General features: G+C 45.1%; 1 protein-coding gene and 1 pseudogene across 2 annotated transcripts in view; one reads left to right on the forward strand and one right to left on the reverse strand.

The window, feature by feature from the left end:
* Nucleotides 1–26843, reverse strand: part of CYP4F22 (cytochrome P450 family 4 subfamily F member 22) — a 43012-nt gene that overhangs the window by 2606 nt on the left and 13563 nt on the right. The window contains exons 2-13 of one of the 2 annotated variants that reach the window (XM_066271071.1): nt 26031–26198; nt 23663–23885; nt 20186–20330; nt 13834–13887; nt 13594–13721; nt 12781–12902; nt 7150–7417; nt 4177–4243; nt 3939–4068; nt 1805–1938; nt 943–1007; nt 227–309 (exon numbers count right to left, since the gene is read on the reverse strand). In XM_066271071.1, the coding sequence (XP_066127168.1) occupies nt 227–309; nt 943–1007; nt 1805–1938; nt 3939–4068; nt 4177–4243; nt 7150–7417; nt 12781–12902; nt 13594–13721; nt 13834–13887; nt 20186–20330; nt 23663–23884 (1418 nt within the window). In that variant the 5' untranslated portion in view covers nt 23885; nt 26031–26198. The remainder of the gene's footprint in view (nt 1–226; nt 310–942; nt 1008–1804; nt 1939–3938; nt 4069–4176; nt 4244–7149; nt 7418–12780; nt 12903–13593; nt 13722–13833; nt 13888–20185; nt 20331–23662; nt 23886–26030; nt 26199–26843) is intronic. The other variant, XM_066271062.1, reaches the window with a different exon arrangement.
* On the forward strand, nt 9903–10140 carry LOC136320137 (histone H2A.Z pseudogene; annotated as a pseudogene).

Raw genomic sequence — 26843 nt, forward strand, 5'->3', positions numbered from 1 at the left:
AACTCAGGGCATGGCACACAGTAGGTGCACTTAATTCCCAGGGGTGCTATCGCAGATCTGATTTGGGGGCTTACAAATGCATTGAGGACACAAAAAGGGTGCCAGGCTGGTCGAAAGGACACCTGAGTGGGATGCAGTCTCTGTTCCTGATAGGCACATCCCTGACTTTCCACCGGCCTCGGTTTTCCTCCTACACTTGGCTTGGACTGGGGGAAATAAAAGTTACCTGGGTCCCGCGGAGAAGGGCACGAATGCCAGTGGCGAGCGCTGCTGTGGGTTGTCCGGGTCAAAGCGATAAGGGTTGTATACCTAAGCAGGAGCAGCTTGGGTGAGTCTAGGCACTGGCCTACCCATATCAACTTGGCCCTCTCATATTCTGGGGAGAGCCCAGTTAGAGAAAACCACACTACAATCCAGCCACACCACCTCCTTTTGCTGTTAAGGCATGCCTGATTTATTCCCACCCCCAGGGCCTTTGCACTTGTTGATAATGCTGCCTGGAACATGTTTCTCTGTGCTCTTCACAATTTCAGGACTCAGCTCAAACATCTTTCTCCATAAGACCTTTCCTTACCATGTGAGCTACAGTACTCTCCTATTCCCCACCCACTCCATTTTTTATTTCCTTTATACATTTACTAATACCCAAAATCATCTTATTTTTGCTCTTCTTCCTTTGCAATTCACCACAAGCTCCATGTGAGTAAAGAGGACATTCTGTGTCCTCAGTGCCCAGCACAGTATCTGGCACACAGTAAGTGCTCAATAAATATTTGTGGACCCAGAGAATTCACAGTGAGTGGGTGAATAAGTGGGCAGGACGGTACTCAAGTCCTGCATCCAGCCCTGCTGTCTGGCTCCCTGGGAAGCAGAGCAGGGGAGGCCCTTCTGTCCCAGGACTGCATCTTTTGAAAAGGAAGCTGAGGGAGAGGAGGAGCTCACCTTGGAGTCAGGCCACACTGTGGGGTTGTAGTGGGTTCCGTAGATGCTGACCAGGCAGATGATTCCTGTGGAGAGGGGTGGGGTTAGTGAGGCTGAGAGGAGTCAGGACCTCTTCTGGAGACCTACCCCCTCCCTAGAGCTAGGGTCTTCCATGAGCTATCTGCCACCTTTCCTGCCCACCCTTCCCTGAAAGATTCTGCTGCATGCCTCCTTAAGAAGTCCACATCAACTTTCTGGCTGCTCTGCTGGCCACATAGGATCTTACATATCTGGCATTTCTCCTCCTCTACTCAAACACCTCCCATGGCTCCCTGCTGCCCTGAGGATCAAGTTCAAGGGCCTCAGTCTGATATTGAAGGCCTTTGGTTCTCTCTCTTTTACTTCCAATCTCCAAGGCTAACCTACCACATTTACTCTTCCAAGCAGCCCTCCCTGCACTCTCCCCCAAAGAGTGCCATTGCTCCTTCCTTTGGGCTGCTCCCTCCCTTAATCTCATCCTAGACCCCGTGTGGATGGAAATGTCTGTGCCCTGCTGTGTTCCTCAGCCTGGTCCTGAAGACAAGGCCTCTCTAGATCCCCAGCATCACTCAGGGCAGGGCTCAGCCTCCAGGGCATATCTGGCAACTGAATGAAACCAACCTCCCTATGCCTGTACCTACACAGGAACCACCCCACCACACCCACTGCTTCCTTTCGACCTGGACTCACCCTCCTCTAACCCCCACTGACTCTCCAACATCACCCCAGAAGCACCAGCCACACAGAGAGCCGCCCCATCTGTAGGGATGGTGCACCTGGGGCAAGCATGATCAAGCCCTCATGAGCAACAGAGCAGTCAGGCAGCAGGGAGCACAGTGGGCACCTTTGGGGATGATGCGCCCATCTGGGAGCTTGATGTCTTCTGTGCAGCGGCGGGAGACCAGGGTCACGGGTGGGAACTGGCGTAGGCTCTCCTTGATGCACATAGTGGTGAAGGGCAGCTGGGTCAGGTCATCCCTGGGGAGCATGCAATAGGGGCGTGGGTGACTCGAGGCCATGCCACACATACTCACTCAGGAGTGACTGCACAGGAAACCAGTCCAGGATCTCAGCCTGGCCCCAACTTCTAGCATTGGCAGCTGTGCCCTGCACACACCACTTATCCTCAGCATCTGACTCCCAGCACACCAGAGCAGCATGAGCAGTCTTCGGGGAGCCCGGCATTAATCAGTTAACTGATAAATTATGTGGAAATTGGGGGCACTGGAGGAGGTACCAGGAAAGCAAGGGGGCTCAGGCAGCAGTAATTTCCCAGCTTGTATGGCTCAATTTCAATATTATAAAACCCATACATTCTCTCCTTTTACTATTATTTACTTAATTTTTCTTTCCTTTGGACTTCAGAGCCTAAAATTGGATTAAGTATAACTTGATTCATGATCTAGCCATTTTCTTTACACTAACATATTCTCTTTCAAAGAAACTTTATGTTGTTACTGACATGAAAATGTCATAAACATAAGTACCACTGGGAAATCCTGAAGAGAGTTTTAAGTTCTGGCTGCCCAGTTCCCTTGCCCAGTTCTCAGCCCTGGGGCATCCTCTCCCTTTGTTAAAAAGGCTGTAAACAAGGTGTTGAAGACCCAACTGAGAGTTCCTTCCTGAGTTCATAATCTGAAAGGTTGACATTGAACTACTCGCTCACTGTTCAATGCTATTTAATGCTGTGTTTTATTTGCATCATCCAGAAGCAGCTCTACACTACACACATGAGAAGTCAACTCATGTTCCTGATTCTTCACTTTCTCTTGTGTTGGAATTATATACCTGTGCCCTGTGATTCTACAGTGCCTTCCACTTGGATGAGTGGAGTGTATGTCCCACCCCATTCATGTTGGGCTTGGCCACGTGATTTGTTATCGGTAATAGACTGTTATGATGCAAGCAGAGGTTTTAAGTCATGTGGCTCTTATAGTGATGGAAGGAGACTTGATTTGGGTGGTGAACACACAATACAATATTCAGATGATGTGTTATAGAATTGTACCCCTGAAACCTATATAATTTTATTAACCAATGTCATCCTGATAAATTTTGCTTCAAGTTACATGGCTCTGTGCGCTCTGGAATCTACCTTGAGACAAAGACTCCCAGGGTAGTTGACCATTAAAGGAGAATGAGGAGATCTGAGAGACAGACTTCAACCCAAACCTTGGTATGGAAGTAACCCATCCAACTCAGCATTGCCCAACAGTAACAAGAGTAATATGCAGACAAGAGCAAGAAATAAAATAAATACTTGCTGTAATCCCTGAGTTTAGAGCTAATTGTTCACAGCCATTGCTAACTAAGACACTCCGAAGAACTCCTGCATTATGAGGTAGGCAGATGCATTATTGTCATCTCGTTTTACAGTTAAAGAAATTGAAATTCAGTCCTAACCAGGTGGTAGCACAGTGGATAGAGCATCAACCTGGGATTCTGAGGACCCAGGTTTGAAACCCTAAAGTCACTGGCTTGAGCGCAGGCTCACCAGCTTGAGTTTGGGATTGCCGGTTTGAGTGTGGAATCATAGACATGACCCCATGGTCTCTGGATTGAGCCCAAAGGTCACTGGCTTGAAGCTCAAGGTTGCTGGCTTGAGCACAAGGTCACTGGCTTGAGCAAGGGGTCACTGGCTCAGCTGTAGCCCCCCCATCAAGGCACGTATGAGAAAGCAATCAATGGAAAACTAAGGAGCCGCAACTATGAGTTGATGCTTCTCATCTCCCTTCCTGTCTATCCCTCTCTCTGTCTCACTCTTGCTTGCTAAAGGAAGGAAGGGAGAAAGGGAGAGAGAGAGGAAGGGAGAGAGAGAAGGAGGGAGGGAGGAAGAAAGAAAAAAAGAAAAGAAAGAAATTGAAATTCAAGAATCTTGAGTGACTTGTTGAAGGTCAGAAAGTCAATAAGTGGTAGAGTGGAGAGATTCACACCTGAGACTCAATCTGCCCCCACAATCCCTATGAACCCAAACTGACCACTCCAGCTCCTCCAGCTCCCGGGCTTTCATGACTTCCTGGATCTCTTCCCGGCACTTCTCCTGGTACTCTGGGTACTTGGCCAAGTTAAACAGCACCCACGAGAGCCCGCTGGATGTTGTGTCATGACCTGAAGGCAGATGAGAAGCTCGAATTAAGACTTCCTGGAGATAGCAGAGGTGCTATTTTCAGACAGTGGGCACCCCCATTCTAACCCAGCCTTGCCCCACATCTTCACCCTCAAACATGAAGGTGTCCGCCTCTGCTCGGATGTCCTCGTCGGTCAGTTCCTTCCCATCTTCATCCTGGAAGGGGCAGCAGACAATGCTCAGCCACTTCATCCCACCCTCCCACATTAGGGGCTCCTCCAAAGTCAAAGATATCCTCTCTCGCCTGACCAGGCGGTGGCACAGTGGATAGAGCGTCGGACTGGGATGTGGAGGACCCAGGTTCAAGACCCCGAGGTCGCCAGCTTGAGCGCAGGCTCATCTGGTTTGAGCAAAAGCTCACCAGCTTGGACCGAAGGTCGCTGGCTCAAGCAAGGGGTTACTCGGTCTGCTGTAGCCCCACAATCAAGGCACATATGAGAAAGCAATCAATGAACAACTAAGGTGTCACAACGAAAAACTGGTGATTGATGCTTCTCATCTCTCTTCGTTCCTGTTTGTGGGTCCCTATCTATCCCTCTCTCTGATTCTCTCTCTGTCTCTGTTAAAAAAAAAAAAAAAAAATCCTATCTTTCACTTAAGTCAAGCTGCAGAGGAAAGGATTCCAGGAAGGTGTGGGTATGTAACTTGTGTAAGAAAGGTGGAAAGAGGGAAGGAGAGTCAAAGGTGAGAAGAAGAAAGGTGTTCATGTTTCTTTTTGCTTCCCTTTTTTTTTTTTAATTTTATTTTATTTAGTGAAAGGAGGGAAGGCAGAGACCGACTCCCGCATGCGCCCAGACAGGAATTCATCAGGCAAGCCCACGAGAGGGTGATGCTTTGTGCATCTGGGTGTCGCTCCATTGCTCAGCAACCGAGCTCTTCTTCTCTCTCTCTCTCTCTTTCTCTTTTTTTTTTAATAAAGAGAGATTTTATTTTATTTACTTATTTATTTATTTTTTGTGACAGAGACAGAGAGAGGGACAGATAGGGACAGACAGACAGGAAGGGAGAGAGATGAGAAGCATCAGTTCTTTGTTGCAGCTCTTTAGTTGTTCATTGATTGCTTTCTCATATGTGCCTTGACGGGGGGGGTGGGGAGCTACAGCAGAGCAAATGACCCCTTGCTCAAGCCAGCGATCTTGGGCTCAAGCTAGTGAGCCTTGCTCAACCCAGATGAGCCCATGCTCAAGCTGGCGACCTTGGGGTTTCAAACCTAGGTCCTCCGCATCCCAATCCGACGCTGTATCCACTGTGCCACTGCCTGGTCAGACCCGAGTTCTTCTCAGCACCTGAAGGTGGAGGCCAAGGAGCCATCCACAGTGCCTGGGGCCAAGTTGCTTCAATAGAGCCATGGCTGCAGGAGGGGAAGAGAGAGAGAGAGAGAGAGAGAGAGAGAGGGAGAAAGAGAGAGAAGTGGGAGGTGGAAAAGCAGATGCTTGCTTCTCCTGTGTGCCCTGACTGGGACTTGAACCCAGGACATTCACACTCCAAGTCAATGCTCTACCACTGAGCAAACCGGCCAGGGCCAAGTTCATGTTTCTTTTTTTTGTTTTGTTTTTTGTATTTTTCTGAAGTTGGAAATGGGGAGGCAGTCAGACAGACTCCTGAATGCACCTGACCGGGATCCACTGGCATGCCCACCAGGGGGCGATGCTCTGCCCATCTGGGGTGTCACTCTGCCACAACCAGAGCCATTCTAGCGCCTGAGGCAGAGGCCATGGAGCCATCCACAACGCCCGGGCCAACTTTGCTCCAATGGAGCCTTGGCTGCGGGAGGGGAAGAGAGAGACAGAGAGGAAGGAGAAGGGGAGGGGGGGAGCAGATAGGCGCTTCTCCTGTGTGCCCTAGCTGGGAATCGAACCCGGGACTCCTGCACGCCAGGCTGACACTCTACCACTGAGCCAACCAGCCAGAGCTTCTTTTTTTTTTTTTTTACAGAGACAGAGAGAGAGTCAGAAAGAGGGATAGATAGGGACACACAGACAGGAAGAGAGAGAGATGAGAAGCATCAATTATTAGTTTTTTGTTTCGACACCTTAGTTGTTCATTGATTGCTTTCTCATATGTGCCTTGACCGTGGGGCTACAGCAGACCAAGTAACCCCTTGCTCAAGCTAGCAACCTTGGATCCAAGCTGCTGAACTTTGCTCAAACCAGGTGAGCCCGCGCTCAAGCTGGAGACCTCAGGGCCTCGAACCTGGGTCCTCTGCATCCCAGTCCGACACTCTATCTACTGCTCCACTGCCTGGTTGGGCAAGTTCATGTTTCTTGAGTAGCAACTAGTACCAACAATCTTGTGGTCAGGTCATGTAATTATCATGTCATTAATGAGGAAACTGAGGCTCAGAGGTAAGAGTCAGATGACTAACGTCAAGCATTCATGAAACATCAGAGTCAGAAATGGAGTCTAGGACTGTCTGAATCGAGAACCCAGGTGCTGTTCAGAAATGATACAGAAGCACCGCAAATGGTGACCACCTATCTCTGCACGTGTCACATGTCTTTGAAGTCATGTGTTTCACCTTTGTAGGTGTTGTGGGCTGAATTATGTCTCTCCTCCTCCACCCCCACTTCCAGAACTTCTATGTTAGAGTCCTAACCCCCAGGACACCTCAGAATATAAGCATATTTGGAGATAGGGCCTTTGCAGAAGTAATTAAATTGCAGTGGGGCCATGAGAATGGGCCCTAATCCAATATTACAGGAGTCCTTAGAATAAAAGATTAAGACACAGACATGCATAGAGGGAAGATAATGTGAACATACAGAAGACAGCCATAACCACAGGACAAGGAGAGAGGCGTCAGAAGAAACCAATCCTGCTGACACCTTGATCTCAGACGTCTCACTTCCAGAACTGAGAAGATGGATTTCTGTTGTTTAAGCCACCTAGTGGGGGCACTTTGTTACAGAGGCCCTAGCAAATAAATATAGTAAGTCTTGCGTGTTTTGTATCTGCTTGTATCCAATGTCTAAGTGAGTTGGATGTTTATTATTGTAGGCAATTCATGCAACTCATGAGGAGGCCATCGGGGTTAGGGCCCACCCTCCAGGGCCCAGCCTCACCCTGGCCAGGAGCAGCACATCGATGAAGTCCAAGGTCTTGCCCTGCTTGGACTTAAGCCAGGCTTCAGCCCCCTGCTGGTGTAGCACCCGCCGCCGCTCCTGGATGACCTCAGTGGTGAAGTGGTGCACAGTGTCACAGGCCTGACGGAAACGCCGCCCATCTGCTGTGCAGTAGTAGATGAAGTCGATGTAGTGGTGCAGGCGATACTGGCGTCGGACCACCAGTGCACTCAGCTCGATGATGGCCGAGATGTAATCGCTCATCTTCCTGACAGGAAGAAGAAAGGCCATAAGAATAGGCCCATTCCCTGAGACAAGCTTTCTCTCCCAGTGGGCAAGTGGCAAAGAGAGGCCTTGGATTAATGATATTTTCCTATTTTCTTGTACTTTTGCTGCTTTACCATCTGGGACCTCGCTGACTGGAGAGACACTCCCTTCCCAGGACTAGCCTATTTTATTTTATTTTATTTTTTTATTCAGTGAGAGAAGTGGAGGCAGGGAGACAGACTCCTGCATGCACCCTGGCCAGGATCCACCTGGAAAGCCCACTAGGGGACAGTGCTCTGCCCATCTGGAACATTTGCTCCATTTGCTTAGCAACCAAGCTCTTCTTAGCACCTGAGGCAGAGGTCATGGAGCCATCCTCAGTGCCCAGGGCCAACTCATTCCAATTGAGCCATGGCTGCTGGAGTGGCGGGGGGAGGGGGTGGAGAGAGGTGAGAGGGAGAGGGGTGGAGAAGCAGATGGGCACTTTTTTGTGACCTGATCAGGAATTAAACCCGTGACATCCACATGCTGGACTGACTCTCTACCATGGAACAAACAGGCCAGGGCCTAGCCTATTCTTAGAGACTCACCAGGAGCATGCCTTTCTTTTGCAAGCCAAGCAACCCATAGCCCCTACTCCAAACTTTAGTGGGTGGAGCCCCTATCCTTTTGCTTAATCACCCCAGGACCAGATACTGGACAACTAGGAGCACCCCTATTCCCCAGAGCCTGCTGAAATTATCCAAACTAGCCAATCCTAAGCCTATATACCCTGCTTTTCCAATTTTTAACTAGAAGCCCCCGCAAAAAGAAAAGTCTTTTTCTATTATTTCTCCTGGTGCTTCCCCATGTGGCCCTGTCTGGTGTGGCATTCCCCTCCTCTTGGGAACTGTGAGTAATGAACTATCTTTTTTTAAATTTTTTTTATTTATTTCTTATTATTATTATTATTTTTTTTTACAGAGACAGAGAGAGAGTCAGAGAGAGGGATAGACAGGGACAGACAGACAGGAACGGAGAGATGAGAAGCATCAATCATTAGTTTTTTGTTGCGCCTTGTGACACCTTAGTTGTTCATTGATTGCCTTCTCATATGTGCCTTGACTGCGGGCCTTCAGCAAACCGAGTAACCCCTTGCTCGAGCCAGTGACCTTGGGTCCAAGCTGATGAGCTTTAGCTCAAACCAGATGAGCCAGTGCAATGAGCTATCTTTTCAGTGACAATCATCATTTTATCTGTTGGCCTTACCATATCTGAATAAAACCAAAATCTGGGTGCATTTTATTTATTTATTTATTTTTTTTAATTTTTTAAATGTCTTCTGGTAGATCTTTTTTTTTTCTTTTTAGATTTTACTTATTCCTTTTTTAGAGAGAAGAGACAAAGAGACAGAGAGAGAGAAGGGGGAAGGAGTAGAAAGCATTAACTCCCATATGTGCCTTGATCAGGCAAGCCTAGGGTTTTGAACCAGTGACCTCAGTGTTCCAGGTCAACACTTTTACCCACTGTGCCACCACAGGTCAGGCCTGGGTGCATTTTAAAACAGGCACAAACAGGGGTGAGGACCTTCAAATTGAAGTAGTATCACTAAAACTAAATTGCCACAAGCCACAGAGTGGGAGAAAATATTTTCAAATCATGTATCTGATGAGGAACTTGTATCTAAACTGTTTAAAGAACTCTTAAAACTCAATAATAAAAAATACATATACCCCAATTTTAAAGTGGGAAAAGGATATGAATAGACATTTCTCCAGAGAAAATATAAAAATGGCCAACAAGCACATGAAAAGATGATCAACATCATTAGCCATTAGGGAAGTGCAAGTCAATATTACAATGAGATACCTCTTCATTCTGATGAGGATGGCTAGAATCAAAAAGGCAGATACTCACCAGTATTGGTGAGGGTGTGGAGAGTTACAACCCTCACTTACTACTGGTGGGATCTTAAAATAGTGCAACTGCTTTAGGAAAAAGCTTCACAGTTCCTCAAAAAATTAAACATTATCTTATAACCCAGCAATTCCGCTTCTAGGTATATACCCAAGAAAATTAAAAAACATATATACATTCAAAGACTTGTGCACAAATGTTTATAGAAGTATTATTCACAATAGCCAAAAACTGGAAACAACCCAAATGTCCATCAACAGATAACTGAATAAACAAAATGTGGTAATTATGCAGTAAATGGAATGTTAGCAATTTAAAAATGAATTATTGATATATACTACAACATGCATAAATCTGAAGCAGACACAAAACATAATTCCACCTATGAAATTTTCTTAGTAGACTATAGATACAAAAGAAAGAGCAGTGATTGCCTAGAGCTGGAGGAGAAGTGGGGACCGGGAGACTGAGCACCTAAATGTACAGGGGCAGTTTGAATCACAGTGTGATGGCATATGCAGTGGGATCTCACTGAGTGTCTGACTAGTCCTTTCTCTGCCTTGCTTATTTAAGCTTCAGCAGAATATGAAATGGCTGCCAGTAAGGCTGGGAAGGACTCTGGAAAGGCCAAGAAAACGGTGGTTTCCTGCTTGCAGAGAGCCAGCTCACTGTTTTTGGTGGGTCATATTCATTGATATCTGAAATCTAGGATGACCAGTCAAGGATGTGTGGGCACAACTGGTGCTGTGTACAGCACAGTCATCCTGGAGTACCTCACCGCAGAGGTACTTGAATTAGCAGGAAATGCATAAAAAGACTCAAAGGAAAAGCATAATTACCCCCTCATTTGCAACTTGCTATTCATGAAGATGAATAATTGGACTCTCTCATCGAGGATACAAGTGCTGCGGTGGTGGTGTAATTCCACACACCCACAGATCTCTGACTGGGAAAAAATGACAGCAGAAGACTGTCTAAAGGATGCTTGGATTTCTTATTATCTGAGGACTCTAAATACTCTAACAGATGTTTAGTGTTGGTGATTCAGTGGACTGTATCTCTATGAAAACACAATTATGCCTTTTTAAATTCTATTTGAGCAGGTTGGAAGTTTAGCTTTCCAACCAACCAGATTTTTTCATGTGAGTCTTAACTATATTTAAGTGTTACTGTGGTTTCAAAGAAGCTATTGATTCTGATGTAGTGGGTTTATATTGAGTTGACTGTTGGTGTTTTTCAAAAAGTACTTTTTATATCTTAATTGTGATGTAAAAGTTATAGTAATAAACATTTGACTTTACACAAACATTATTTCCACCTTCGTAGATAAAAGCTCAATAGAGGTCATATCCCCCCAAATTAAATAAAATGTACAGGGTTTATTTTTGGTAAAAATATTCTAAAATTGATTGTGGTGGTTGGAAAACCATAATCATTGGTTTGAATACTTTCAATGGGTGAATTGTACACTATGTGAATTACATCTTAGTAAAGCTGTTATTAAAACAATAACAACAGCTAAATCTCTGGGGCACACTTTCGGGGAGCTGTCCTTGGTCCTGAAGTGTGCTTCCTTCCATACACTTACCACAGTCTGCCTTTTTTTGTTTGTTTATCTAACCATGGTTACTACCTTTCTTCCCACCAACATAAAAGTTCCAGAAGAGTAAGACTTTCTCTATTTTATTGACCATTGTATTCACAATGCCTAGTCTAGGACAAGAACATAGTAAGCACTCAGTAAATATTTCTTGGATTAATTAATTAGTTAATTAATTGCTCAGCCCATCTCCAGCTTATCCAACTGAAACATACCCCTACAATGTCCAAAGTAACAAAGCCAGAAGCTAGTTATTGAGGGTCTACTATGTGCTACAAACTTGACATTCATTATGTCCCTTATTCCTTATATTCCCACTTAGGTTCTAAGTTCCAAAGAACTGGGATTTCAGCTGTTTCCCTACCATATTTCCAGTAGCTAGCATACTGAGAATAACACTGTGAATATCTGATGAATGAACAAATGAAGAAACCAAGGTAATGGTTATTTTACTAATTCATTCAACAAATGCTCACTGGGCATCTACTGTGTGCCAGGGCAGTGCTATATCATGTTATCCTTAAAGATTTCTCAATCAGGTAAAGTGGGGGATACTTTACAACAGGGGTCGGGAACCTATGGTTCACGAGCCAGATGTGGCTCTTTTGATGGCTGCATCTGGCTCGCAGACAAATCTTTAATAAACAAAATAATAACATTAAAATATAAAACATTCTCATGTATTACAATCCATTCATTTCCTACCGCTCATGTTCATGGTTGCAGGTGGCTGGGACAACACCAAATTTTTATTGGATAATGTGTAACATACACGGATCGTTGTATGGCTCTCACGGAATTACATTTTAAAATATGTGGTGTTCAGCCTGACCAGGTGGTGACACAGTGGATAGAGCATTGGACTGGGATGCGGAGGACTCAGGTTCGAGACCCTGAGGTCGCCAGAGTGAGCGCAGGTTCATCTGGCTTGAGCAAAAACAAAGCTCACCAGCTTGGACCCAAGGTCGCTGGCTTGAGCAAGGGGTTACTCATTCTGCTGAAGGCCCACGGTCAAGGCACATATGAGAAAGCAATCAATGAACAACTAAGATGCCACAACGAAAAACTGATGATTGATGCTTCTCATCTCTCTCCGTTCCTGTCTGTCCCTATCTATCCCTCTCTCTGACTCTCTCTGTTCCTGAAAAAAAATTAAATAAAAAAATAAAATAAAATATGTGGCGTTCATGGCTCTCTCAGCCAAAAAGGTTCCCGACCTCTGCTTTACAAAGATCACATATTCTTCATAAAGGAATGAGGGAAATGAGCATTTACTGAGCACCTACTACAGGGGTCCCCAAACTTTTTACACAGGGGGGCAGTTCACTGTCCCTCAGACCATTGGAGGGCCGGACTATAAAAAGAACTATGAACAAATCCCTATGAACACTGCACATATCTTATTTTAAAGTTTAAAAACAAAATGGGAACAAATACAATATTTAAAATAAAGAACAAGTAAATTTAAATCAACAAACTAACCAGTATTTCAATGGGAACTACGCTCCTCTCACTGACCACCAATGAAAGAGATGCCCCTTCCAGAAGTGCGGGGGGGGGGGGGCTGGATAAATGGCCTCAGGGGGCCACATGCAGCCCGCGGGCCATAGTTTGGGGACCCCTGACCTACTATATGAAAAGCCATTGACTCATTTAAGTCTCGTATCATGACTATGGGGAAGGAATTGGTATTCCATTTGGGGGCAGGAAAAGGAAACAGGCTCAGAAAGGTGATGTCAGTTTCCTGGAGCCACAGAATCTGTCTGGCAGAGCACCAGAAGCCCAAAGATGCCAATACCACTTTTCTCTTCCAACTACCTTGCCTCTAAAGCAGTTAGTTCTGTCTTCCCCAGGTAGACCACACTCACTCTTGGCAGTTGCTATTGTAGCTGAAGACACATTTCTGAAGACTGTCCAGGGTCATGAGGCTGACATGCTCAAACATATCAAGGGAGACCATTGAACCCTCCGCCAAGCGCCGCCATTTGGCCTGGAAGAGAGAGACAGCAAATAGGAGCAGAAGCTAGACTCAAAGCCTGGCTGACAGTGACCTAGCTGTCTGTTCACTGCAAGCCCAATATAGATAAAGAAACTGAGGCATCGTGACATCACATGGCTCATCCATTGTAGTACTCCAGCCCGCTGGGAACTACCAGTGTCACGTGGAAAAAACCCTTCTCAAGACACAAACTTATGTCAAGAGGAAGAGGAGGAGGCCTGCCAAGGGAGGCAAAACAGAGACCTCCTGAGTCTCCTTCTCCCCTAGCTTTTATTGTCAGAAGCAGAACAGAGGTAACAGGATTACAAGGGAGGGAGATCAGGTGACAAGGGGAAGAATGACTAATGACCATTTTGCTGACATGGAGAAAGGGCTAAGGTGGTCAGAACATTCTTCTCTTTTGCTAATTAACAAGCACAAAGGAAGGGGAAATCTAGGACCTCTAGGCTAACTTTCTGAAGCCCATTCCCTCGTATTCCTTTGTGTCTGCACAAAGGTCACCCACTCACATTTTCTTGGTGTTTGCATCCAAGAGACATTCACTAAGGGCTTTTAACTAAAGTTCCCCAATCCAAGTCATAGAGGGTTCAAGGTTAAGTGGGTGATTCCCTACAACCCATGAATTGGACCTGGATCAGTCTCACTTCCAGAATATCCTCTTCCCATAAAACTTGGGACTCACATGCATGATGTTGGTGCACTGGTTGAAAATCTTCATATAAGGCTTCAGGATGTCAAAGTGGAAGGCAGGTGTCAGCAGGCGGCGGTGCTTGCTCCACTTCTCACCTTTGCTGAGCAGCAGCCCATCTCCTGGGCCCAGAAGATTGAGGTTAGGAGTCTCTCCTATTACCCTGAAACACTCCAAGAAACTTCATGCCCCCCCCCTTCCTTAAAGCTCCTGTCTACCCAGTCCCACACTCACCTAGCCAAGGTTTCAAGAAGCCATAGAAAAGGTCATCCTTAGGAGCAATGGTAGCTGTGGAGATAGATGAGGCCATGATGATTCAAAACATTATTCTGACCCTTGACCTCCATTTCTGACCTCCTTGGGGCTCCTCTCTGGGCTCCCACCTCCCACTTCATCCCTCCAATTCATTCTAACACCTACTCCAGAAAGATCCTTATAACATGCTGACCTGAACATGAAGCTCCCTTGCTCAAACACCTCCCATGGCTCCCTATCGCCCTGGTAAAAAAAGTTCAAGCTCAGGTTAGTATCAAAATCCTTGTCCCATCTTGCCCCTGTGTGCCTCTCCCACCTCATCCTTCAACATGTACTAAATAACCCCACATGCTGTCTCTCACTTCCAAACCTTTGCTTAGGCTGTGTACCCCATCCGGAACGGTCTTGTACTTAATTCATCTCCACTCTTCTGCCAGTTCAAGCCTTCTGATACCTTCTATGCTCCCAGCCTCCAGCCTGCCCTCTCCAGTCTGCCTTCTCCAGCCTATCCTGAGCCCTGATCCCATGGATCTTATCTGACTCTAGATCTGACCATGTCCCTTCCTGCACCAGTTGCTCAGCCCATCTTCAAAGCCCTGAATGACCTACCCCAGTCCAGACCTCTCTCAAAACATCTCTATCCCCACCCCACCCCAACACATAGTCAATGTTCTAACACAGGTGTGGCCAACAGTTTTTGCCCCCGGGCCAGATTAGAAAGAAAACTTTTTTCATGGGCCAGACGAAATATTAAAATTTTAAAATGTTAAATACAAAAACAATTTAAGTAAACAAAATTTTTTATGTAATTTGTTTATGAATAAATATGAGTGAAAAAAGTTTTAATATACAATATTATTTTAATAAAAATATATTTTAATAAAAATATAATTTCATACCATATAAATATCCAAACTGTATCGCAATCAATCGAAACAATATTTAGTTAGTAGAATGAGCTTGAAAGGGTAATATTGCAAATAAAACAATTATTTTGTTTTACAAACAGCCTGAACACATTTTCAGTTATCAACTGTAGCTATTGTCTATGCTACAGTGCCACTTGATTCAGCACACTTGACAGAATGTGGGTTTCACATCGCCACTGAACGTCAAACAGTTCATATCGAGTACAGATGAGTACAAAAGTTATAAATCTTTATAATGATTTTTTTTTAAATAAAGAAGCATCGCGAATCCATTCAACCAATTATTGGAAGTTAACTCTAGATTAGTCACACGTGGAATTCTTTGCCGCGTATCACTATCTTCTTAAATATCTCGATTTCCAATAATCAAAGACGCTTCCACTTCTGAGTACCTGAGATTTTAAAGTAGCGGAGAATATTAAAAATTTAATTGTGGGCTGCATAAACTCATTACACGGGCTGGATCTGGCCCATGGGGCATATATTGGCCATGCCTGGTCTAACATCACAAAACTTTTTTCAGCTCCCTGTCTTCTCTCTTTGTTCTGAATCTTTCCACCAGATGACCTCTTTGCCTCAAACACTCTTTTCTCATCCTTCTAGTCTCTGCTTGCATGCCACATGCTCCCCCACCAAACACTCTGGACATGTCCATCCAGTTACAAGCCCCTTGAGGGGAGGGACCATATTGATTACTGATATGTAGGTGCTAAATAAATTTTTATTGTATGAATGAATGAATAAAAAGGTAAATGAATTAATGATTAGATCAATGGATGGGTTGGTAAGTGACTGAGTGATTGAATTCCCTTTTTATGTGTTAACAGATTTGGGACAAAATGGGTAGGGGCCCAGGAAGGAAATACCTGAAACTCAAGTGATGTCATTTTTACCTGAGCTGTGACTCAGCAGCCTATACTCCCCAGGAATTGGCCAATCGTGCACACAGTCATCTGTTCACTCATTCTCCCACTTAACACACACCTCTTTTGCTATCTTTCTGTGCCCAACCCAGGCTGTGATGCTGGTGACCCAGAGATGGCTCAGCTCCAAGCCCTGCCTGGAGGATCTGGGGTGGGGTGGAAAAAGGAAGCAGAGGTATTCCATGCAATTATCAAGAAGGTAGGCAGTGTGCCAGGAGAGAAGGGAGGCACAGAGAAAAGGTTTCTGGAAGTCAAGGCAAGCTTCCTGGAAGAGGAAATATTGGAGAGTAAAGTGAGAGTATAATCATTCTTCTTTTCCCTGGACTCTGGACACCAGACCAGGACCCCCAGAAGTCTTTCTGGCTCACAGACCTTTCTAATGGTTGTCCTTCTCAAATACCTCCCATGGCTCCCTATCACCCCAGGGTAAAACACAAGCTTATTTATTTTGCACAAGGGTACTGTGAGTCCAGCTCCTGTCTCATTGTTTACTTCTCCATACATGTTATTTTCACTCCAGACAACCCAAGTCACCTGAACCACCCTGGCACTTTCACACAGCTGCATCTTTGCACTGATAGACTCCTCCACTTGAAATTACTTCTCTGGGAAACTCCTATGCATCCTTCAAAGCCTGGCTTCACTAATGGCTCCTCCAGAAAGCCTCCTCCAAACCCTCTCCCCTGTTTGAACCCTTGCTTTCCTCTCCTTCAGTCGCTCATCCACTCCAACCCTAACCACTCAATGCCAGGAGAGTTTGTGTCCAGGCTACCTCTTCCATAAATTTATTTTCCCTCTAGAGAAAGGAGATGATAAAGTCTACCTCAGAGATCAAATTTAAAAAGCTCCTACATGATTCCAAATAGGAAGCTTTGTATCACTCTGGTTGATAGCTTGGCTTCTGGGCTGGCCAAGTCTGGGTTCAAATTCCAGCCCTACCACTAACCGAGGGGTCGGGAACTTTTTTGGCTGAGAGAGCCATGAACACCATATATTTTAAAATGTAATTCCGTGAGAGCCATACAAGGACCCGTGTATGTTACATATTATCCAATAAAAATTTGGTGTAGTCCCAGAGGACAGTTGTGATTGGCTCCAGCCACCCGCAATCATGAACATGAGCAGTAGGAAATGAGTGGATTGTCATACATGGGAATGTTTTATATTTTTAATGTTATTATTTTGTTTATTAAAGATTTGTCTGTGACCCAGATGCAGCCATCAAAAGAGTCACATCTGGCTCACGAGCCATAGGTTCCCGACCCCTGCTCTAACCCATCATGTAAAGTTGGACATGATACTATTGTGCCCATCCATGTCTTCATCTGCCAAAGGGAAAATAGAACAATCCTTCCAGCTTTATGGTACTTCTACAAAAATTCTTTTTTTAAAGATTTTATTTATTCATTTTTAGAAATGAGGGAGAGAGAGAGAGAGAAAGATAATGGGGGGAGAGCAGGAAGCATCAACCCCCATATGTGCCTTGACCAGGCAAGCCCAGGGTTTCAAACCAGCGACTTTGGTATTCTAGGTCAATGCTTTATCCTCTGCCACTACAGGTCAGGCAAAAAAATTCAATGAGTTGATATGTCTCTGGCACACAGTAGGTGCTCATTAAATATATGTGCACGTAAATGAATAACTAACCAACTGTTGGCTATTTTTATTACTTTGATTATAATTATCAGTTATGAGTGTCAAGAACTTGTGAAAAAGCCCCTATCAGTGAAAAATGAATGTATAGCTGCCATAGAGACAGTTTGGAGGTTCCTCCTTAAATGTTAAAAATAAAATTATGACATGACTCCACAATATTTTTGGTAGATACTCCTAGGTATCTACGCAAGAGAAATAAAAATATATGTCCACACCAAAACTTGTGCACATGTGTTCTTACCAGCATTATTTATAACAACTGAAAGGTAGAAACCACCCAAACGTTTATCAACAGATGAATGAATACACAAATTGTGGTATATCCATACAATAGACTATTACTCAGCCTTGAACAAAAGAACAAAATCCTGATAATTGCTACAATGTGGATGAACCTCAAAAACATTATGCTGACTGAAGAATTCAGTTGCAAAACACCACGTATTGTGTAATTCCTTTCCTATGATATATCCAGAATAGGGAAGTCCATAGAGACAGAAAATAGATTAATATTTACTAGGAGACAAGGAGAGGAGGAATGGCCAGTGATTACTTAATGGGTACAGGAGATTTTATGAGGTCATGAAAAAATTCTGAACCTAGAGAGAACTGATGGTTGCACAACATTGTGACCACACTCTAAAGTTGTACATTTTAAAATAGTTAATTATATGTTGTGTGAGTTTCATCTCAATAAAAAAGAAATGTATAAAACCAAGCTATAATTATATGTCTGTATATCATGTTTTGTCCTCTATAAAGCATTTTCACTTAGTTCTTTCCATTAATCCTCTCTATCTTATATGCCCATTAGAGCAAAAACAAGACAAAATTCAGGGGCTCCAAAAAGACTCATGCCTTCCTCAGGGCTCACCAGCTGTGCTCAGAGCATCTTCTAAGTGCCAGGCCCATACTGGGGGCTCTACTTCCTGGTATACTTGGAATCTCAAACCATGCTAGATGATACTCAGAAAACTGACGCTCTAAGGAGGAGAGGGGAAGAGGTGGGTTAGAAGGAGAAAAGGAAGAGTCAGGGAGAGAAAGGGAAAAAAAGTATATTAAAAAGACAGAAGAGCCTAGGTCCTGGCTGGTTGGCTCAGCAGTAGAGCATCAGCCTGGTGTGTAGAAGCCCTGGATTCAATTCCTGGTCAGGGCACACAGGAGAAGTGACCATCTGCTTCTCCACCCCTCCCCCCTCTCTCTTTCTCTTTTTCTCTTTCTCTCTTCCCCTCCTGAAGCCATGGCTCGATGGTTTGAGAAACCTTGGCCCTGGTACTAAGGATGGCTCCTGGCCTCACCTCAGGCTCTAAAATAGCTTGGTTGCAGAACAATGAAGCAGTGGCCTCAGATGGGCAGAGCATTGGCCCATAGCGGGCTTGCTGGGTGAATCCTAGTCAGGACACCTGCGAGAGTCTGTTTCTCTGTCTCTCCACCTCTCACTTAATTAAAAAAGAAAAGAAAAGGCAGAAAAGCCTGCCCTGTGGTGGCACAGTAAGCATCAACCTGGAATGCTGAGGTGCTGGTTCAAACCCCAGGCTTGCCCAGTCAAGGCACATACAACAAGCAATCAATGAACAACTACAGTGAAGCAACTATGAGTTGATACTTCTTACTCCTCTCCCTCTGTAAAATAATAATTAAAATATTTTTTAAATTAAAAATAAAATGGCAGAAGAGAAGAAACCCTTATTAGTACCTACCTACATTATATCTTTAACTATTCACAATGGCTCCATTCTACAGATCAGAAACTGAGGCCCTGAGAGGTCTGATGAATTTCTGGGTCACACAGCAAGTATGTGCTCCAGTCACAATTTGAACCCAGCTCACCCAAGTCCTGGCCCTAAGGCTTTTCCCAAACTCAGTGCCTATCCCTTGTAATATTCACAAAGGTCTCAATTTGCCCTTTGTGCAATGGGGATGGCCACCCCCTCAAAAATGCAATAAAAGAGTCACAGGGAGGGCTTCCCTGGGGGAGGGAAGGATGGCAGCCCCTTACTCTTTCACAGCTCCCAGTAGCAGTCTTGAGGTGGTCTCTAGATGTGTTTGTAAAGGCCCAAGCTGAGACAAGAGATCCTAAAATTCCTGGGCTCTTGTTTCCCATCCCCGTTCTCCCAAATATCCCCTGATGCTTTTGGAGTTGCCCAGCTACATGCAAGGCCATACTGAGGATCCAGAGCCCCACTTATGAAAAAGATAGAACCAGACACAGATGCATTTAGCCTTAAGCACTTAGGACTGAGAATGGGAAAGTCCAGTAGAGAGGGCTATGGTCTGCTGGGGAGTCAAGGAAACCTTCCTAAAAAGGGGGGTCATTGGAGCTGGGTATTAAAGGCTGAGTGAGAGCTTGCCAAGCACACTTGGGAGTCCTATACCATAGGGTAGGGGTGGATTGCAGGAGGAAGAAACAATCCTTCTAACATTGCTCTCTCCACCAATCAGGGTCAGCTCAGGTGAAGATAGTCAGAGTAGGTTGGGATAGTCAGAGTAGGAGTGTCAGAACTCAAATTATGAGAGTGCCATTAGAATTGAGCAACAACCAGTTAAGAAAATCTTGGGCAAACAACTACTTATCCGAACATATTTGGTTCTGACTTCCCAGTGGATTGGCATCCCCTCAAAGTTCCTGGGACTCTACTAGTCACACCTTTTCCCATGCTATTCCCACTCTCTGTACTGCTATGTCTGTTTTGGTGAACTCCTATTCATCCTTCAAAGCCCTACTCATATTATCCTTTTCCTGGATAGCCTACCTGCTTAGAAACCCTGATGGGCTCTGGGAGTTGAGAGTTTATTCATCACTCAGAGGCCCAGCCCACCTACCTGAGGCTCCCATCACAGGTTTGATGTAGTCAGGGTGCACCAGAACCAAGAGTGGCAGGACAGGTCCAATCCAAATCAGGACCACATGGTGCATGTTGTCCAGCACCTTCTTCTCATCCTGGAGGCCTGTCTCATTTGGAAGATACTGTGGGGGGTGATAAGGAAGGATAATGAGAGGTTCCCAGCCGCAGCTTCCCCCTAGTCCTTCCCTCCTATTACCTCCCCTGCCTTCAAATCAAGCCAAGAAGGGTTATATGACTGCAGGTAGTTGACTAAACCTCGCTGAGCCTCCACTTCCTCCTCTAAAAAGTGGGGAAGAATCAACTCTCTGTCTTAGGACAGTTGAGAGGATTCATGAAACAACAAAACATGAGAACCTCAACATGGAGACTGACACACAGTTGATGTTCAAGAAATAAAAACAGAAACACTAAACACAATAATGACAAGGGTTGGCAAGTATTAAGTTCTTGCTCTGTTAGTAATAAAATATAACTAGTATTGTCATCTTTAACACATATGTGTGCTTGCAATGTTGGATGCTGCTCAGAGCATTTTCCACAAATTTATATGTTCAACTTGCCCATGAAACCCATGACAGAGTTGCTACTATTTCCCCATTTGATTTTGTCTGAAATTACAGGTGAGTAAGTGACTGCCTAGTTTGGCTTTCCCAGGAAGAGGTCTTGAGACAAGGGTTTTAGGGCAAGTAGCTAATTTGGGGTGGTGATCCAAAAAATACATGGGTAAGGAAGTGGGGAAGTGACAGGGGAGGAAGGTAATCAGTAGAGTGAGTTGCCAAGGAAGTAACCACATGGACAAGCAGGGCATGTCCTGCCAGAGGACCTCTAGGGCCTGTGTATCTCAGAGTCAACCCATCCAGGAGTGGAGGAGCTAGGGTGTTTATACAACAACTCACATAGTCTCATAGTCAGTGGCTGAGGGCTTTCACTCTCAAGCTTGCAGTACAGACAGCAGAGTGGGCTCCAGAAGCTGGAGAAACCCTAGAACACGAGTGCTGGCAGCAGGAGTCAGGCCATGGCACCCAAAAGTGGGCCCAGAGGATATGGACAGACACTGGCATCATCTGCCATTGTGGCAGAGCCAGGATTTTAAGACAGGCCACCCTGTTCTAAAATGCCTCCTCTGAACCAGCATATTCTCTGAAGCTGAAGTATTTCAGGCTCAATGTCAACAGATCTGAACTCAAATCTACCACGAGCTATTGTGTGAGCTTGGGCAAGTCACTTAACCTCTCTGAGCCCCAAAGATCAAATCCATAAAAAGGGAAAATCTATTTCTACTTCACAGGCTGTGAGAATTAAAGGAAAGCTCAGATATGAAGGGGCCTAACCCAGTGCCTGGCCAGTGGTAGGGCCCAGCAATTATTGAATGAATAAATGAACAAATGACTCCTCTCTGGCTCCAATGTCTCCTTCTGTATCAGGATCAGCCTTGAGACTATTCACACTCAAGGGACATCATGGCCTTACCCAGGTCTCATGACCCAGGGAGGTCGGCTGGGTCCACAAAGTCAAGGCTTGACTTCAGAATTGGGCCTGGGGTGCCAGGACCTGGCTATTATCTCTAGAACCACTATCCAAACCAGAGCGCTTTCTGGAGTAAAGGCACTGGAGATATAGTATGAAAGATGAGTAGGAGTTCATCTAACAGAGAAGGATATTCTGGGCAGAGAGTAAAGTTGCAACAAAGCCCATGAAGGGGCAAAGTGGGAGTTTGTTACGGGAACAGGAAGTCATTCCGTGGGGCTAGGGATGATGGTGGAACAGTTAAGGAGGGTAGGGGTCTAAGTTGAAAGGGTCTTGAACACTATCTGAGGACCTGGGACTTTCCCCAGACAGCAGTGGGGATCCATAGAGGGGGTGTGAGCAGGGAAGGGACATGGCCAGATTCAAAATCCTTCTATGCCTTGGCCAGATGGCTCAGTTGGTTAGCATCATCCAGAAGAACGGAGGTTGCCCATTCAATTCCCAATCAGGGCACATACAGGAATAGATTGATGTTCTTGTCTCTCTCCCATTCTTCTCTCTCTCAAATCAATAAAATAAAAGTTAAAAATAATCAATTTATTAATTTTTTTAAATATACTGGTTTTTTTAACAAAGAATTCTTCTAGGGGCAGGATAGGGGACAAACTGAAGAGGTGAGACTGGAGGCAGCAGCCCAGGGAGGAGGCTGGACCATGGTCCCACAGGGGAGGGTGAGGCCTGAGCAGGGGTGGGAGAATGGGATTCCGGCACAAACAGGCAAAACTTGGTGGGTGCTGGTTCCAGGGGAATAATTCCAAAAACTAAGTAAAATAAATGTTCTTTCCATTATTGAGTGGAAATGCATCTCCCATTCCTTCTGAGACACTCCCTCTAAGCAGTATCTAAAATATTTCTAGAATCACTTGCTATTTCCTGTCTCTGCAGGACCAGGAGTTGAGCATATATATATCCACCACTGTGTGGTAGGCTTCATGGCAAGTCGGGTCCAACATGACTGCAGGAATTGTCAAAACAATTCCATGAGGTTACTAGGAATGATTACAGTCCCAGCATTGCAAGTGGGGAAACTGAGACACTGGGGTGAAGGAGCTTGCTCAAGGTCACACAGGCAGTAGATGGTGTAGTTAAGGACATTAAGTCGACGCTGATGAAGGCTGCCCTGAACGGCTTCTCCAAAGTCCACTTCCACACTCAGCATGGTGCCTCTGTGCCTTCAGGAGTCTGCTTTTCTCTCCCCTGACCTCTGAAGCCTTTCTAGAAAAGTCCAGCCTTTCTTATCCAGAAACTAGAGTTAGAAGAAGGAAGAGAGCTAAGCATGGGGACTCTGGAGCCAGACACTCACAAGCTGTGTAACCAAGAGCTAGCTTCTTATGCTCTCTGAGCCTCAGTATTCTCAAATGCAAAATGAGGATAGTCATGGGACCTACCTCCTAGGATTATCAGGAGGACTGAAAGAGTTAATATTTGTAAATTGCCTGGAATACTCCTTGACACATACATGTGAAATAAGAAATGAAATACAAAGAAGTTTGAAGCTCTGACCTATGACTACAGCATTAAAGAGGGAGAGAGAACCATATTGGCATTGGGGATGGAGCAACAATATCTACAGGAGCATCGCCCCTCATCCCCCACCAGGGTCCTAGAACCTGATAAACTGCAAAGGTATTAGTGCCTGTATTCTGAATATATCATGTCTTATTATATCATAGGATATAGTATATATCATATGAAAGTTATAGCAATAGCCAGGAATTACAGAGAAAATGTTGGAGTAAGCTCTGCTTCATTCCAGCTGTGTAACCTTGGGCAAACTGCTTGCCCTCTCTGAGCCTCAGTCTCATATTCTATAAAATGAGTCTGTTCATGGCTTCAACTAGATTCTTGGTGGGATGTGGGAAGGCAGCAGTCTATCAGACTCCCTGAATACCTGGGATATGACCAGCCCTACCCAGCCCACACACACCATGCCCAGGTGGCCCAGCAGCCAATTGCGCCGGGGTGGCTGGGGGAAGCAGCGCAGCCGGCGGCAGGTGACGTAGAAGTGCCAACAGAATTTCAGGAACCGTAGCAACAGGCGGAAGAGGAAAAAGAGCAGGGAGAGCAGGAGCACAGACACTGCATACAAGCGGAAGGTGGTTTTCTCCAGTCCCAGAAGGCACAGCAGATGTTCTGTGATGGGCAGCATCCTGCGAAAACACACGGAGTAGTGATCAACACAGATGGGAACCTCCCTCCAGCCACATGTGTGCCATACCCACCGTACCTGTGGATTCAAGCATAGTATGCTTGGCACACAGTAGGCCAAGCATACTGGCACTCAATATATGTGAGTCCCAGAATCCACAGGGACAAATCTCTCCTGCCCCAAAGTGACCTCCAGACAGCTGACCAGATAGATGCACCAATGCCCCACCATGTGCCCTCAGCCTTCACTTGGCAGGGCATCCCTCCTGACTTCTCTGTCCCCATGGGTAGCCAGAGTGCTAGAAAATGAAGACACACCCTACCCCGAAAGCAGCTCTCTTCAGTGACTAATGAGCATTGCTGTATAAATACAGTGTGTCTGTAAAGTCATGGTGCACTTTTGACCGGTCACAGGAAAGCAACAAAAGACAATAGAAATGTGAAATCTGCACCAAATAAAAGGAAAACCCTCCCAGATTCTGTAGGATGATGTGGCAGCATGTGCACATGTGCAGATGATGAGGTAACACTGTGTATACAGCGGAGCAGCCCACGGCCATGCCAGTCTAGATGTGGATGGTACAGAGGAAAGTTCAGTGTGTTCTGTGGCTCGCTAAATTCGAATCTGTGACCAAAGTGCAACGTGAATATCGGCGCGTTTATAACAAAGCGCCACCACATAGGAATAACATTACTCAGTGGGATAAGCAGTTGAAGGAAACCGGCAGTTTGGTGGAGAAACCCTGTTCTGGTAGGCCATCAGTCAGTGACGAGTCTGTAGAGGCTATACGGGATAGCTACCTAAGGAGCCCTAAAAAATCTGTGCGTGAGCCCACATCGAACTGCACTGAATTGGTATGAAACTGGGAGAGTTTTCCTTTTATTTGGTGCAGATTTCACATTTCTATCGTCTTTTGTTGCTTTCCTGTGACCGGTCAAAAGTGCACCATGACTTTACGGACACACTGTACTTTAATGCCTTCTCTCCTCGGGTGCAAGGTCACTGAGGTGTGGGTTCCACATGCACTACCAATGGATTGAAACTCCAGCTGTCCAAAATAAAGAATTTCTCTATTAAATGCTTCATTTCCTTCTTCCTACTTTCTCTTTCTCCTCCTTCTTTAAATTGAGGTTGAGTGTACCACCACATAGAATAAACCATTCTAGAGTGTACAATACAGTAGCACCTAATACATTCACACTATTTTGCAATGATCATCTCTATCTAGTCCCAAAATGTTTTCATCACCCCAAAAGGAGACTGAACGCCATTAGTAGTCACTCCCCATTCCCCCACAACCCCTGGCAACCACTAATCTCCTTTCTGTCTCTATGAATCTGCCTGTTCTGAACATTTCTTATCAATGGACTCATACTCTGTGTGACCTTTTCTGTCTGGCTTCTCTCACTCAGCGTGATGTTTTCAAGGTCATACACATTGTAGCATGTTTCACTAGTGGTGCCTCACTCCTGCTGAGTGACATTCCATTGTAAGGCCATATCACAATTTATTCATTCATCTGTTAATGGACATCTCAGATGTTTCCACCTTTTGCTTATTGGGACACATGCTGCTGTGAACCTGCATGAACATACATTTATTTGAGTCCCTGTTCTCAATTCTTTCGGGTTCATTTCCTTTTTTTTTTTTTTTTTACTGGCTTTTTCTGTGAACATTTCCCAGATAAACTACTTGCACTCAAATCCTTGATCTAGGGTCAGCTCCTGAAGAAATCAAAACAAAATTGGTGAGCAACAATAATATCAATCACACAGTGACTGGTACTGAGCCCTCACTACGTGCTGTGCCCACGCTCAGGGATGTTCATGCCCTCTCATAGAATCTTAAAGCAGTCCTTGGTGGGAGGTCATATCAGTCGCTACATTTTTCAGACAACTCAAGTTCAGTTCCCCCAGCTCAAGGGAGACGGGAGTTGGCAGAGGCCACTGGAAATCAACCTCAATCACCTTCACATTGAGAACCCATAGATCTCAGACAATGCCAAGGAGATTTCCTGAAGATGGTGAGTCCTGTCCTCAGCCAGTCCTACCAGCCAAGGGTTCCCCTTATGCTTCTGCCTCCTTGGGCAACACAGATAAAGAAACCTTGCACTCCAGGTCTTCACTGAGCCTCGATCTCCACCTACCTCACCCAGTGGTGCCCCCACTAGGGCCTCAGATTCACAGGCTCTTCCACCAGCTGACGTCCAACCACATCAACCATACAGAAGACATGAAGTTTCTATTGGTCACTGCATCCTGGGAAAAGATCTGGCTGGATCATCACAAACTTTAGAGAAGCCCACTGGGATGGTCTGGTTTAAAGTGAAGATGACACGACCACTTGTTAGGATGGTTAATATAAAAAAATAATAAGTGTTGGCAAGTGGAGAAATAAAAATCCATGTGCATTGTCGGTGGAAACAGCATGGGAGTCCCTCAAAAGAAACTAAACACAGTTACCATATGTTCTAGCAATCCCATTTCTGGATAGATATCCAAAAGAAGTAAAAGGAAGGACTCAAATATTCATGTCCCTAGCAGCATATTCATGATGGTCAAAAGGTGGAAGCCATCCAGGTGCCCATGGATTGATGAATAGATAAACAAAATTGGGTATATCCATACAATGGAATATTATTCAGCCTTACAAAGGAAATTCTGACACACTCTAAACATGAATGAACCTGGAGGACATTGTGTTAAATGAAATAAGCCAGACACAAAAAACAAATACTATGTAATTCCACTTATATGAGGCCCTGATAATAGATTGCTAAAGATAGAAAGTAGAGTGGTGGGTGCCAAGGGCTGGGGAGAGGGGTATGGGGAATGAGTGTTTAATGTTTAATGGGTCAGAGTTTCAGTCTGGAATGGTGGTAATGGTTGTGTAATGTGAATGTACTTAATGCTACTGAACTGTACCTTTAAAATGGTTAAGATAGTAAATTTTATGTGTA

Source organism: Saccopteryx bilineata, chromosome 1 (genome assembly GCF_036850765.1).
Source record: "Saccopteryx bilineata isolate mSacBil1 chromosome 1, mSacBil1_pri_phased_curated, whole genome shotgun sequence".
Classification (NCBI taxonomy): domain Eukaryota; kingdom Metazoa; phylum Chordata; class Mammalia; order Chiroptera; family Emballonuridae; genus Saccopteryx; species Saccopteryx bilineata.